Source organism: Sarcophilus harrisii, chromosome 5 (assembly GCF_902635505.1).
Source record: "Sarcophilus harrisii chromosome 5, mSarHar1.11, whole genome shotgun sequence".
Taxonomy (NCBI): Eukaryota; Metazoa; Chordata; class Mammalia; order Dasyuromorphia; family Dasyuridae; genus Sarcophilus; species Sarcophilus harrisii.
Window position 1 is genome coordinate 206,085,179 of NC_045430.1, and position 13,732 is coordinate 206,098,910.

The 13,732-nt window shown below is 35.7% G+C and overlaps 1 protein-coding gene across 9 annotated transcripts in view; it reads left to right on the top strand.

Annotated features, from left to right (window-relative positions):
- The first annotated feature begins 1,265 nt into the window (after positions 1 to 1,265).
- Positions 1,266 to 13,732, top strand: part of RBM33 (RNA binding motif protein 33) — a 168,479-nt gene continuing 156,012 nt past the window's right edge. For 8 of the 9 annotated variants that reach the window (XM_031939523.1, XM_031939520.1, XM_031939521.1 and 5 more), the window contains exon 1: positions 1,266 to 1,551. In XM_031939523.1, the coding sequence (XP_031795383.1) occupies positions 1,503 to 1,551 (49 nt within the window). In that variant the 5' untranslated portion in view covers positions 1,266 to 1,502. The remainder of the gene's footprint in view (positions 1,552 to 13,732) is intronic. The other variant, XM_031939524.1, reaches the window with a different exon arrangement.

The window sequence follows — 13,732 nt, forward strand, 5'->3', positions numbered from 1 at the left end:
TTTGCCTTTCTTTCTACTCTAACTACCTTCTCAGTTTACCCCAAGGCCTTTCCCTGACGTTGCTTTTGTTACTCAAAGCTCCACTAAAGACTGAATCTGAGGTCTTACTGTGCCATGGAGATGATCCTAGGACAGTGGCAAACTTGGGCAGGCGCCTATCCAAGAAAGGCAGCTAAATTTTGGAAGATCAGGAGGTTTTATTGCAGGGCAACTCAAAAAGCATCTAAATAAGGTCTCTGTTAAAATGAATATTTTTCATTAATTTAGCACAAGACCTAGCCTATAGTAGCCACTTAATAAATACTTAGTGATTACAGTTATGCTGAATACGGTCTGACACATTGACGGTGTGATTTAGGGCAAGTCACGTGACCCACTGGCCTCAGTTTTTCCATCGGTAAAATGGGGACAATACTAGCAGCTATCACCCCTCCCCCCAGGTTGTTGTGAGGACCCAATGAATTAACCGTAAAGCACTAAGGGCCGCGCACGGCACATAGGAGGCGCTATGGAAGGAACTGTTAGATAGTATTAATTTGGCTCTTGCTCCAGCATTCTGTAACGATTACTTCTGGTCTTTAAAAAAAAGAATACTGTACTGACACGCTGTTTCAACACTTCATAGTCGCTGGGAGATTCCCAGTTCTAAGTCCCGATACAGTTCGGTAAAAGGACCGAAGCAGGGTTTCCACCCGCGACCGCGAGTTAAGACTGGAAGCTACCAGAGGGCAGGAGGAGCACCCAGTGCACGGCCCTCGAGGCTCTGTGAAGAGCAGAGGAAGAGAAGGCAGACCCCTCGGTTTCCCTGCCCAAAGTACGACTCAAGGACAAGGGACGAGGCCGCCTCCCCTTCCTCGCCCCATCTGCAGCTCTCTATCACCACTGGCGACGCGTGCCTGCCGTAAAGCACAAAACGGAAAGCCGCAAAGCAGTTTACGATAGACTCTTCTAACTGGGGATGGGGGTGGGGCTTTAGTCCCGGTTTTTCGGCTTTCGGGGGCGCCTTCCGGCATTCGGACAGTCTGGGCTCTAAGAGGGAATTCCTAAGTCTTCCCAATACTTTCAAACCCACTCTGTCCCAGAGAAATCTGTTTTTCGCCGGCAGGCCAGACCGGCGCGCGCAGCTTTTCATCGCCCCTCGCGCGTGCGCATTGAGTCGGCTGCAGTTCTCACCTCACGCTCGGAAGTACGTGCTCACGGGAGCCAACCCGGGACAGGCTCCTGCAGTCCGCCACCATCCCGGAGTGCACCGCGGCGGCGGAGGGAGCGCAGTCGGCGGCCATGTTGGGATAGTTTGTTGTTTTCTTCCTGCGGAGGAGAAGGGGCCGGTGTGGACAACGAACCGCCCCGGCCTCTCCTCTCTCCTCCCCCTCCCACCCCGCCCCGGTCCTCGGGTCGTCCCTTCCCCACCTTTCACCCTCCCTCCGGCCCGGGATCAGGCCTGTTCTCCCCGCCAGCTGGTTTGGTGGGGGTGAGGCCGAGAGCCGAGCTCGGGAGTCACCATGGCGGCCGCCCTGGGTGCGGGCGGAGGAGCGGGAACCGGAGCCGGAGGTGAGTCAGGTCGCCCCGCTCGGGGCCCGGGGGGAGGCCGGGGAATGGCGGCTAGGACGCTGGTAGGCAGGGGCAGCGGGGAGCCGAAGAGTTCGCGGGCCGAGTTGACTAGTTGGTGTCTTCCCTCTGTCCAGCCCCCCATCCATCCCCATCCCCTATTGTCACTTGGGGGGGGGGGGGAGGAGAAGCGGCTCCTGCTCCTCCCGCCATGCAAGTCCCCCCTCCCCCCGCTGCTGATTTGGCCCGGAACTTTTGCTTCTGACTTGTCATTACGCTGGGGAGGGGCGGGGGTTAGGGAGGAGTGAGCGGCTGGGTCTGTGTCGGGGTCGCTGGTAGAAAACCTCGGACGCCTACCCCGCCCCCAGCTTCTGTAGGCCCGAAATGTCACTTTGGGCAGCGCGCTCATTAGGTGCTTGGCAGCTGCAAGGCAGGTCAGGGGTCGTTTTAATGGGCAGTGTTGAGAAGCCTTGCACATACAGGCGAAACTTGTCCCTTTACTGAAAACGGACAGCCCCCAATTCCGCAGGCAGCACCATGGATCAGTGGTGAGGAATGTCGAGGATGTTGTATTAGTGCTTTTGAAAAAGCGAGAACTCTTTTAAAAGTGCGATTCCCTTTTGTGCCTTTACCCATGTCAAATTCTTGAATGGAAGGAAACTTGATTTTCTCCTTATGTTTAGTTATCTGTGCCTTCTCACTGCGGGGCGGGATGGCAGTATTTTGATTAGGATGTTGTCAGTTTGTCTCTTAGGTTCTCTTTACAAGATATTTTCTCATCTAGCATAAGTCTAAAAATAAATGAACTTTTGAACATTTTGGCTGAAATTGTTCTCCCTCCCCAATTCCATGTGGAAAATTAATATCTTTGAAAATGATTTTTCAAAAAGAACTTGAGAAATAGGACACAGTACATTAAACAAAAGCAGTTTGGAGAGGAAGGATTGAAGAAAGTTCCTTTGGAGTTCACGCATCAATTAACAGTAGTCTCGTTAATTTACGTCTTAGACATTTTGGGGTCAATTTAGTCTATAATAAAAATTTTCTTGCAATATGTAATTTTTTTTTAAAAAGTTAACTAGAAATAGTAGCATTTTGGATCTTTTTGATATGTTCATTTTCTTTCTTTTTTTTTTTTTTAAATGAAATCATACGATTCAAGATTTAATTTGAAGGTGTTTAGTAGGTGTTGAAAATAGGTGTGACTTCTACACTTTAAACATTCCTTCCCCCTTTTAAAGTGGAAAAATAAGACATTGGTATTTGGGCATTTGCTTTTCTTTCTTTCTGTATTCTTTTCTGTCGATGTCTATAGGGTGCTTCTATTGAAATAGTTGTAAATTATGGAAAGTCCTATATTTCAGTAATAGTTTATTTGGTTTAATGAGAGTTAATGTACCTAGTGAACTCAAGTGTCCAGGACTTTTTCAGCAACTTGAATTAGTGTAGTTTTAGAGAGAGGAATTGTATTCAAATCATACATTTTTTATTTCTTAGGCAAGACTTGTATAACCTTCCTTTAAATTTCTTTTACCTTTAATAAGGGCTTAGATTAGCTAACCTCCTAGGTTTCTTTCAGTTCTTCACCTATGATCCTGTATTATAAGGAGACAAAAAAAAGGTCTTTTAGCAATAAAAATAGGTTTCACGAAGCTCATTCATTTTCCTCTTAAGGGTACTTCTTAAATATTTGTATTCAGTATGAAGTTCACCATTCTCTTATGGACAACTCTTGTAAAAATAAAAATATGGACAACTCTTTTTGTATACGTTTCATTAAATATTTCCCAATCATATGTAAAGAAATTTAACAACCAATTAAAAAATGTTGAGTTCCAATTTTTTTCTTTTTATCCCCAGTTCCAATTTTTTTCTTTTTATCCCCACTCTTTGAGAAGCCAAGCAATTTAATTTTGACTATACATGTAAAGTCATTCAAAACATATTTCCATATTAGCCAAGCTGCAAAAGACAACAAAGACAAAAAAAGTAAGATAAAAAGGTTAAATTAAATATTCTTCAGTCTGCATTCAGAATATATCAGTTCTCTCTTTGGAGGTAGATCACATTTTTCATCATGGATCCTTTGGAATTGTCATGGATCTTTGTATTGATCAAAGTAAGGAAAAAAGAGTAAATTTTTCACAGTTGATCATCCTTACACTATTGCTTTTACTGTGTAAAATGTTCTGCTAATGCATATGTCCCTTTGTATGAGTTCATAAAGGTCTTTATGGATAACTCTTAAAATTACAAGTCAAAAATTATGCATATCCCCAATTATGCACATCCCCAAAGATGTTCTACTGAGATAGAAAGGGTTGCTTGTCTTGATTTGTGGAAGGAATGTCACAATGAATTCCTATATCTTTAATATAGTGGAGTAAAAAATCATCTTTGAGTTTTATAGAGTGATTTTGCAGTTCTCCAAAATTTCATAATTTTGAAATGAACTAGATTGCATAGGGTACACAAGAGTAAAATTTTCTTCTTTTGATCTTCTGGTGAGTACTTCATGAGGACAGTAACATTGTACTTGCTTAATAATAGGGCTAAAAGAGCATTTAGTAATATCCATAGTTGTGCACTCTTAAAACCTAATACTGAATTTTGATTTTTAATCTACTTTTGATTTTATTCTTAAATTCTCAAATATTATGTTATGCTAAATATAAATGTAAGCTAAGAACTATTTCTAATTATAGTTGTATGAAATAATACTTAGTTTTGACAAAATCACAGATAATAACTTGGAAGAATAGATAGTTTGACTTAGAAAAATATAAACTGCTCTTGAAAATTAGTAACTAAGTTTTGTTTGTATTTTATGAGCTGTGTAAAGATAATGTTAAAGATTTTTAAATAAAGATCATTTAACAAAGGATCACATAAATGGAAGAGATCCTTCCCTCATTTTATAGATGACTCTTATATTCTCCTTTTCTCATTTCTCCTCTGTTGTAGGCTAATGCAGTGGCTTCTTTAAAATTCTTTTTCATATTGATGTCTTTTTATTTATTTTATGTTCTTTTCATGCTTTGATCCTTCCCTTCTTCCCCACTTAATGAACTATCCTTCCTAACAAAGATTGAAAAAGAAAGATTTGTAAAAACAATTGGAGGAAGAAAAGTGAAATATATTTTCTCATCAAGCTGCTCAATAAAATTTGCAGTTACCAATTTTGTGGAGGGAAGGGAGATTTTTTTCATATTTGTATAATTGTGTCTATTACTTTCTTTCATATATATCTATGCCTTTGGATTTTTCTTATTCCTTATTTTTTAACATGATGTGCAGTAATATTCCTCTATGTTTGTTATCCCAGTTTGTTTAGCTATTCCCTACCTTGTTTCTAGCTCCTTGCTACCACAAAAAGTAATATTTTGGTGTATATGGGGAACCTTTCTTTGAAGTCCTTGGAGGCCTAAATGGCCAACAATAACCTCTCTGGAACAAGAAGTGTGGTCATTTTAGTAATTTTCAAATAAAATTCTAGAATGATAAAACCAACCCACAGTTCTTCCAGCAGTGGATTAGTGTCTTTCTACAACTCTTCCAATATTGACTATTCTCAAATTATGTTATTTTCATTTTCTTGGGAAAGGGAAAATCTTGTGGTGGTTTAGATCTACATTTTTCTTATTAGTGACTTGGATTAGCAATTTCATGTTTGTGAAATTTGTAATAATTATTTTGTAAACTGTTGTTCCTATCTTTGACCATTTATCTATTTGTGAATAGCTTTTGGTCTTATATATTTGATTTCTATAGATTGCATTTCAAATCTTGTCGGATTTATTTAATGCAAAGATTTTATTTCTGCTTGACAGCTTCTTTCTAGTTGTACGGATTTGCTTAGCATAAAAATTTTTACACTATCTATGTAACTTTACTGATGCAGCTAGGTGTGGCGCAATGGATAGAGCATTTGGAGTCAGAAAGACATCTTCCTGAGTTCAAATTTGACCTTAGGTGATTTCCTAGCTCTGTAAATTTCATCAAATCACTTAACCCTGTTTGCCTCAACTTGCTAGAGAAGGAAATGGCACACCACTTTAGTATCTCTAAGAAAACCCCAAATGGAGTTATGAAGAATAGGATAACTGAAAATAACTGAACAATAAAAAAGTCTTTTCGATTTCATATAATCAAAATTATCTCTTTTATCTTTTTTGAATTGCCTTTGTTTCCTATTTGGTTAAGAATTTTCCTCCTTGCCACAGCTATGAAAAGTACGTGATATGATCTGATTTTTAAAATAAATGTCTGTCTTTTATATTTAAGTTGTTTATCCATTTTGGGCTTATTGTGATACTTAGTGTGAAGTGTTGATCCAAACCTAATTTCTGAGGAACCATTTTCAAGTTTTTGTATTAATTTTTGTCAACACCTTATTTTCACCTTATTGTTGAATATTGTATTATTGTATATTTTCTAAACACTAGTTTTGAAATAACTCTTTACCAGCTTTTGCCACTGCCATTTCCCCCCAAGTTTTCATACATGTAGGATCATAGGCTCTTAGATTCATTGATGGAAATCATATGAGACATCATTTAATCTAATATGCTCATTTCATTATGAGGAAACTTGAGTAAAGAGAGGTTATATGATTTGCTTAAGATCATTCAGGTAATAGTTTTTTTTATATACAGATGTAATCCTTCAGTTCCTTCAGAATAGAAATCGTTTCATTCTTTGTATTTATATCCTCATTTAATATCTAATACATTCCAAATACTGTATTGTACTGTGTCTATAGATTGGGTTGACGCTTTCCTTGGTTTTATACCAATATCCTTCTTCCAATCCTCTTAAGTGTTTCATGTAATAGTGTGTATTTATGCTATGGATACATATATCTTCTTTTATACCGTATGTTTTATGAGGACAGAGGTTGTCTTATCTAAACTTAATGTCATCTCCAGCCCTTACACACAGGAGGTATTTATAATAAATGATGAAGTGGTTGTTATCCAAAGTTACGTAGCTAGTAACTAGGTAAGCCAGTATTCAAAGTTAGTTCTTCTCTTTAATCAAAATTTTTCTCTTGCTCTACACTGCTAGTAGTCTTTTTAATGTTCTTGAGGTTTTTTGTGTTCTTCATTTGCTATTTATATAAACCAATTTTTGTTATAAAAGATGTATAAAACTGATCTAGATTTGGATTGTTTTAAAGATGACACCTCCATACTTTAACCATGGCTATATCATTGGTTGCTATAAACATTTTTTGACAAAGGTGGCACAAAAACCAAGTTTTGATTCATTTACATGTTTATCTTTTCATTTCCATTAAAGCAATCAGTAGTTTTCTTCAGAAAAACACAATTATTACAAAGTTGTACCCTCAGAATGAGAATATAATATTGGAGTATATAATATTTTCCTATTATCCTTATCTGGGTTTTTTTTTTTGGGGGGGGGGCGGCGGAACTTGATGTTCAAAAGTTTTTTTTCCCCCATAGCCCTTGATCTGTTAACATAGCTCTCATTTAAAACTATTGGTAAGGATGTTTTGTTTAGCAACATAATTATTAAGTTGTTGGGGTTCAGAGATATGGGGGGGAGGGCTAAACTTGTCAGAGTGTAACTCTTAGGGATGGTATATGTTGTAGAAAAATTTAAATGCAACAATTGTTTTAGATGGTGACAAGTTTTCATCTGGTTTTACTTAATTATGAAGAATAAGGAATAGAAAAATATTTAGGAAAGAATCATTTTTAAGCCAGTTAAATTGCTGTCCTTTGTACAAATAGTTCCTAATTTAGATGTGATTGTTTTCTAGCTGTTTGGAGTTAAAAAAAAAATTAGCTTTATATTGTTTTGGGAAGTGATGGGACTCCTGAATATCATTTGATGCCTTAAGGTTTGCATAGTGCTTTACAAATATTATTTCACTTGAGAAATGAATATAGGGCAGCAATGGCAGTTTCCTAAACCAATTGACAAAAACATTTCACTCATAAAATGTTTTATGTAAATATGAATGAATGAATGAAAAAATGCAGAAGCTTTTGTTAAGTGCTTACCATATGCCAAGTACTATGTTAAGTGCACTGATCTCAAGTAACTCCTACTCTAGGAATTAGTGCTACTTGTTAGGATCTTTACAAACTGTTAACTCACTGGAATTGATAGAAACAATGCTTATGTACTTAAGTTTACACTTTTGAGAGTTCATACATTAGAGTTCACAAGTCAGGAAATTCATAAGTCAGGAACCCACAATCCCATTCTCTTGGAGGAGGAGTCAACCTTTGAGTTCACATTTCTAAAAGAGCATATAAAAGTACAAGCCTCAATCAGGAGATTCAGAGCTAGGATTCAGAAAGAGCTGGAGGCTGAAGCTGGCAGAGGCAAAGGACTAGCAACAAGAGCTCTCAGAACCAAGGAAAGTTTACTGGACTTTAACAGTTGGCTGCATTTGAGATGATTATTACTTTGAACTGAAACTATGGCTGCCTCCAGAAGTCCCCCAAGCAACCTGATCCCAGAGAACGATCATATTTTAGAAAAGAAGAACACTACAACTACTGTATGATGGAAAGGTCTGAAAATTTTAAGGTTACAGTAGTGAATTGCCTGGCATCAGAGTTTACTTAAGAAATTGCATGGCCCATAGTTTACTTAAGAAATTAAAATGATAGAGCATTCATAAAAGTAGTAAAGACAGAAGGCCTGGAGGATCTTAGGAGGTGGTGGTAATGTGAATAGTAATCTTGGTCATTTTTCATCTCTTTAGAAGTAATAGAGTTGACTTTCATTTCATTTAAGCACTATGAGTAATAAAGCATCTTAGACTAAGGGAGGTTTGAATAATGCTCCCAATGGTGGTTCTTCCTGCTATTTGACCTTTATGGATGGGTTTACCTTTTTACCACTATCTTTTTTCTCTCTTTCCTTCACTTTCCTTGTCTTCCTAATAATAACATCATCTAGCATCTATATATAACTTAATAAAGGTTTGCAAACAACTTTTGGATGTAAGTGCTATTATTATCCCTATTTTAGGAGTGAGGAAATTGAGGAGATAGTTATGTGACTTGCTCAGCTTCATATTGCTCCTAAGTGCTTGAGGCTATATTTCAGCTTAGAGCTTCTTGAATCCTAGTCTAATAATCTTATCTATTTTGTCACTTCCTCATTTTTGCCTTCCAGAATCCTTATCTTCTTTAATGGCTCAGGTGTCACTCATTTGTCAACAAAACTTTTCTGACCTGCCTTCTCCCAAGTCACCAGTGCTCATTTTCTTTTCCCAAATTTTCTTTTTATGTATCTGTAGTCTTACTATAATCCTCAGTAGAAGATGAAGGTAAACCTGAGGTCAGAAGTTTTTGTCTTTTCTTCTCTCCCTTCCACTTGTTATCAAAGCCTATTGGGCTTTCATAAATGTTGAATTTAATCGAATCCTTATATAGATGTAATAAAAATACTCATGGATTTATGATGTCTTCGATGTGAATATTAGCTTTAATTGTGCAGAGCCCATCCCATCCTTCTTTATCGACATATGATTGACTGAAAGATGTAGGGAATATATAAAAAAAGTCCTACTATAATTATTGCATGTTGATGGTTTTAAAAATATTTTATTCAGTAGAATATGACCTTTGAAGTTATATACTAAAAAGGTGTCATGTATGTCAAAAATTACATAAGATTCCTTAAAAGATGCCACAACTAAGATATTTCATTATTATTGAGTGAAACTTAAAATATGGATGCATATAATAAAAGCTTATATTTGCATGATTATTTTACAAAATTTACAATAAAATACAAAAAATAGGTACATAAACTTTAACACATGCATTTTCTTTCATTCTTTTTTTTTTTTTTTTTTTTTTTTTTTTTTTGGACTGAGGCAATTGGGGTTAAGTGACTTGCCCAGGGTCACACAGCTAGGAAGTACTAAGTGTCTGAGGTTGGATTTGAACTCAGGAGGCTTTAAGTCAGGAGGCTTAAAGGCTGACACTCTTATCTACTGAACCATCTAGCTGCCCCTTCTTTCATTTTTGTTTACTTTCATTCATTCTTATTTGCCTGTCACAATGAATCCTATAAGATAGATAGTGCAATTATCACAAAGATAGTGTAATTATTATAATCTCCATTTTATAGTAAGATGATGAATCTGAGCCTGCAACTCATTGTAATCGTCATATATTTGGGATTCACTTATGAGTATTCAGAACCCAAATCCAGTGCTGTTTCTGCCATAGCAGCTTATCTGCTAAAGTCCAAGGGCTTTGGTTTCTGCCATTGCCTGTGTTTTTCCTGGAACAAGTTGTTTAGTTTCTATTTTTCCACATGTAATAATACTCATTCCTCTCTATCTCACAGGAGTATTATGAAAATAAAGTGAGACAATTCCTAGAATTACTTTATTTCATTAAAAGGAAAGACATAAGTATATCCAAATTAAATGTCTTTTATCAGAACCTTCATAGACTTCCAGTGTTTGGTGACGTCGATCCTACTTTTTTTTTTGACAATGAATTGATGTGCTTACTAAAAACATATATTTGTCTAGGTATGTATAGATATAGATATACATGCATAATCTGTATGTATATATAAACACATATATTGAACATTATTCATTGGGAATGTTTGAAGGTGAATCCTATGGTTCATAATTCTACTTCATAATTCTACATAATTTGCACTGAATGAAAGAATTGGAAGGAATCTTGGTGGTCATGTAGATGAATTTAGATGTAAATAGAATTCCTACTATGTTTTTGATACCATGGTCATTTTACCTCTATTTGAAGATCTCCAAAAAGTGAAAATCTTAATCACTTTTCAAAGCAGTCCATTCCACTTTTGGACACCTCTAATTTTTAGAAAAATTTTTTTACTTTAACAATAAATTGCTATTTGCAGCCTGTGCTCATTGTTTCTGTTTTCTGCCAAATGAAACAAGTATAATAATCCCTTCTCTATACATGCAAAAGTCCTATTAAGTACTTGAAAACAGTTTTGTCCTTTCTGAAGTTTTTCTACAGGCTCAGTATTCCCCATTTTTTCTAACTGGACCTTATATATCATAAACTCCAGATAATCCACCAGTGTGGTTGCCTTTCCCTGGAAAGTATCCAAACCTAAACTGTGGTACACAGAATTGGACACCATATCCCAAATGAGGTCTGTTGAAGACCAAGTACTGTGATCACCTCCTTATTCTTGGAAGGTATGGCTCTCTTAATTCAACAAAGATTATGTTTACTTTTCTTTCTGCTATATCACTGTACTTACTCATATTAAACTTTTAGTATACCAAAGCAAGTAGATATTTTTTAGAAAAACTGCTTTCTAACCATCTTTCCTGCATCTCATGCTTATGCAGTTGATATTTTTTTGAAGTATAAACCTGTACATTTACCATTATTGAATTTCTTCTTGCTATATTAAATATAATGTTGTAGCCTAGGTATACCATTGGCCTGAGGCCCAAATCTAGCCCAGAGCTAATAACTTTTTTTTTACATTTTAAAGTACAATAAAATTTTATTTAAAAATGCAGAAAATATCCTGCTTAAAAGCCAGCTTGTCCTCATTGGCTGCAGACTTTAATTTGCTGACCCTCTTCTCTAGACTGTCAAGATACATTTTGTTGTTCTTAACTTTATCATGAGCATATGAACTATCCTTCCTAGTTTTGTGTCCTTTGCATATTTGATGATCATCCCCTATATCTATTAAAATCATTGATAAAATTTTTATGTAGTATAAGGCAAATCACAGATCTTTGGGGGTATTCCTCTGGAGACCTAGTGCCACGTTGACATTGACCCATTCAAATATTCTTTGAGTCTGGCTGTCCAAGCCGTTCTGAATACATCTATTCATATTACTGTCTAATTCTTTTCTTTCTGTTTTCTCCACAATGATATTTTTTAGGTGTTTTAAAACTTTTTTTTTTTTTTTTTTTGCTGAGGCAATTGGTTTTAAGTGACTTGCCCACGGTCATTCAGCTAGGAAGTATTAAATGTCTGAGACCAGATTTGAACTCACGTCCTCCTGACTTCAGGGCTGATGCTGTATCCATTGCATCACCTAGCTGCCCCAAAACATTTTTAAGTAAGCATTTTTTTTTGCTCTCTCCTCTCCCCGTTGGAAAAAAGGAAAACCGAAATTTTGTTACAAATAGTTGTAGTTAAGTAAAAATAATTTTTCATTGCCCATGTCCCCAAATGTATGTCTGCAAGATATTTTTTTCAAAAACTTTGTTAAAATCTAGGTAATGCATGTCGATGGCTTTCCTCTCATTTACTAATAACTTGGCCTATTCTTGATGAAGCCTTGCTGTCTCTTTATCATCATTGCTTCCCTTTTTAGATGTTTGACATATTTAATATAAAATTTCCCCAGATATTGAAGTTATATACTCAGTGGCTTATAATTAAAATTTTATTCTTTTCTTTCTTTCTTTCTTTTTTAAATTCATATATTTTCTTTTCTCCATTCTTGTGGTATACCTTACTTTCCATGGTTTTGCAAATATTATTGACATTGCTTAGCAGTAACAACTGGTGGCAGTACCTAAAGATATAGTTCATCTGGACCAGTTGACTTAAATTTCAACCAGAGCAGTTAAGTACTTTCTTACTAGTTTTTTTGTTTTGTTTTGTTTTGTTTTGTTTTGCATCTACTGCCTGTTTATCAATTTGAAAAATTAGGGAAAAAATCAGAGACTTTATCATTACCAGAGAAAAATGCCTGAGAAAATAAAAATAACTCTTATATAGCATTATTCCAGATCTACAAAAAGTTGAGAAATTTCTGAAGTGTATTGATAAAAGTTTGAAAAGAAAATGATTAATATTCTAAAACAAATCACATTTTAATAGTTATGCAATTAATTGAAATATATAAAGCATATAAGATTCCACTGTCCTTACCGTTGGTTGACCTATTTGGGAAAATATTTTTGGGGTTACTATTTCCTTAAAAGTCTTTTACCCTGTGGGTTGTCTCCCATTTATATGCTAAAATCATGCTAGATTCCTTAAAAATAGAACATAAGAGAAAACTTTGATCCTTAAGTAAAGCATTAAACAGAGAAACATTTATTTGTCCAAGATGTTTTCTGTGATCATGGAGAGTGTCCAAATTAAAGTAGGATTCCCTATTGATGGTTACTATCTCCAAACATACCAATTATGCTGATTATGTCAAACTTTGGAACATTGCAGAATTTCCTAAATCAAATCCATTATCAGTCAGAAGTTTTGCTTAACTATCTTCACAAATAAAACCAAGTGGACAAAGAATAAGTCCAATAAGTATATTCTACAGATAACCCAAATACATAGTGAACTTAACTAGGTCCAGAACTGAACCAGGGAAAAGTGGGATTACTTTTTAAATAATGTGTTTTTATTGACCTAAAACTTTCCCCTGAAACAAGGATCTGTTTTTTCAAAATTTACTATTTTTACTTTTTGTTGAGACTGTATAGTTGTGATTTATGTAATACTACAATTACTTAAGAATTAAAATTGTGACTTACTCTTTGTGCAGTGGAGAGGCACATAAATTAAATAGGTTGCTCTGTCTTAAGCAAAGAATAGCATAAGTAGTATAAGTATGTCATTGGAGGACTTTATGACTAGAGAAAAGAAGTAGTCCTATTCTATATGAAGTAGTAATCAGTGGACAGCTCATATTCCTCAACAGTATTTCCTTAAGGTGAAAAGATTAAGGAGAAAGTCTTGGAAGGATCTTAATACGTCATGGAAAAAGTCCTGTGAGAATCAGATCCACTGAAGTAACAAACTTGAAAACTTTGTATTAGATTTGACTGTGTTTTCTGATCTCTGTGTTTAAATTTGAATTTTCAGAGGGTTTAAAGAGATAATAGGCTTTTTGATCAGCACTTGAAAGCATAATATTACATCTTTTCTTAAAGGTTTTGTAACTGAAACATAGGAGTTATGGCTATTAGAGATTCCAGAGCAGATACCTTTATACCTTTAAAAGTTCAAGGATTTTTCTTTTTCATTGTAAACTATAATACTTTGATCTTCTTTTCCTGCTTTTTTCTCTCTTATGTATATAGTAAAGATTTGTAAGTCTCTATTGTTTTCCAAATTGTGCTTTGTACCTCTGTTGAGAAGAACTGGTCAGATACCTTTGTTATTGAAACTTCATTTGTGGGCAGAGCTGGGGTGAA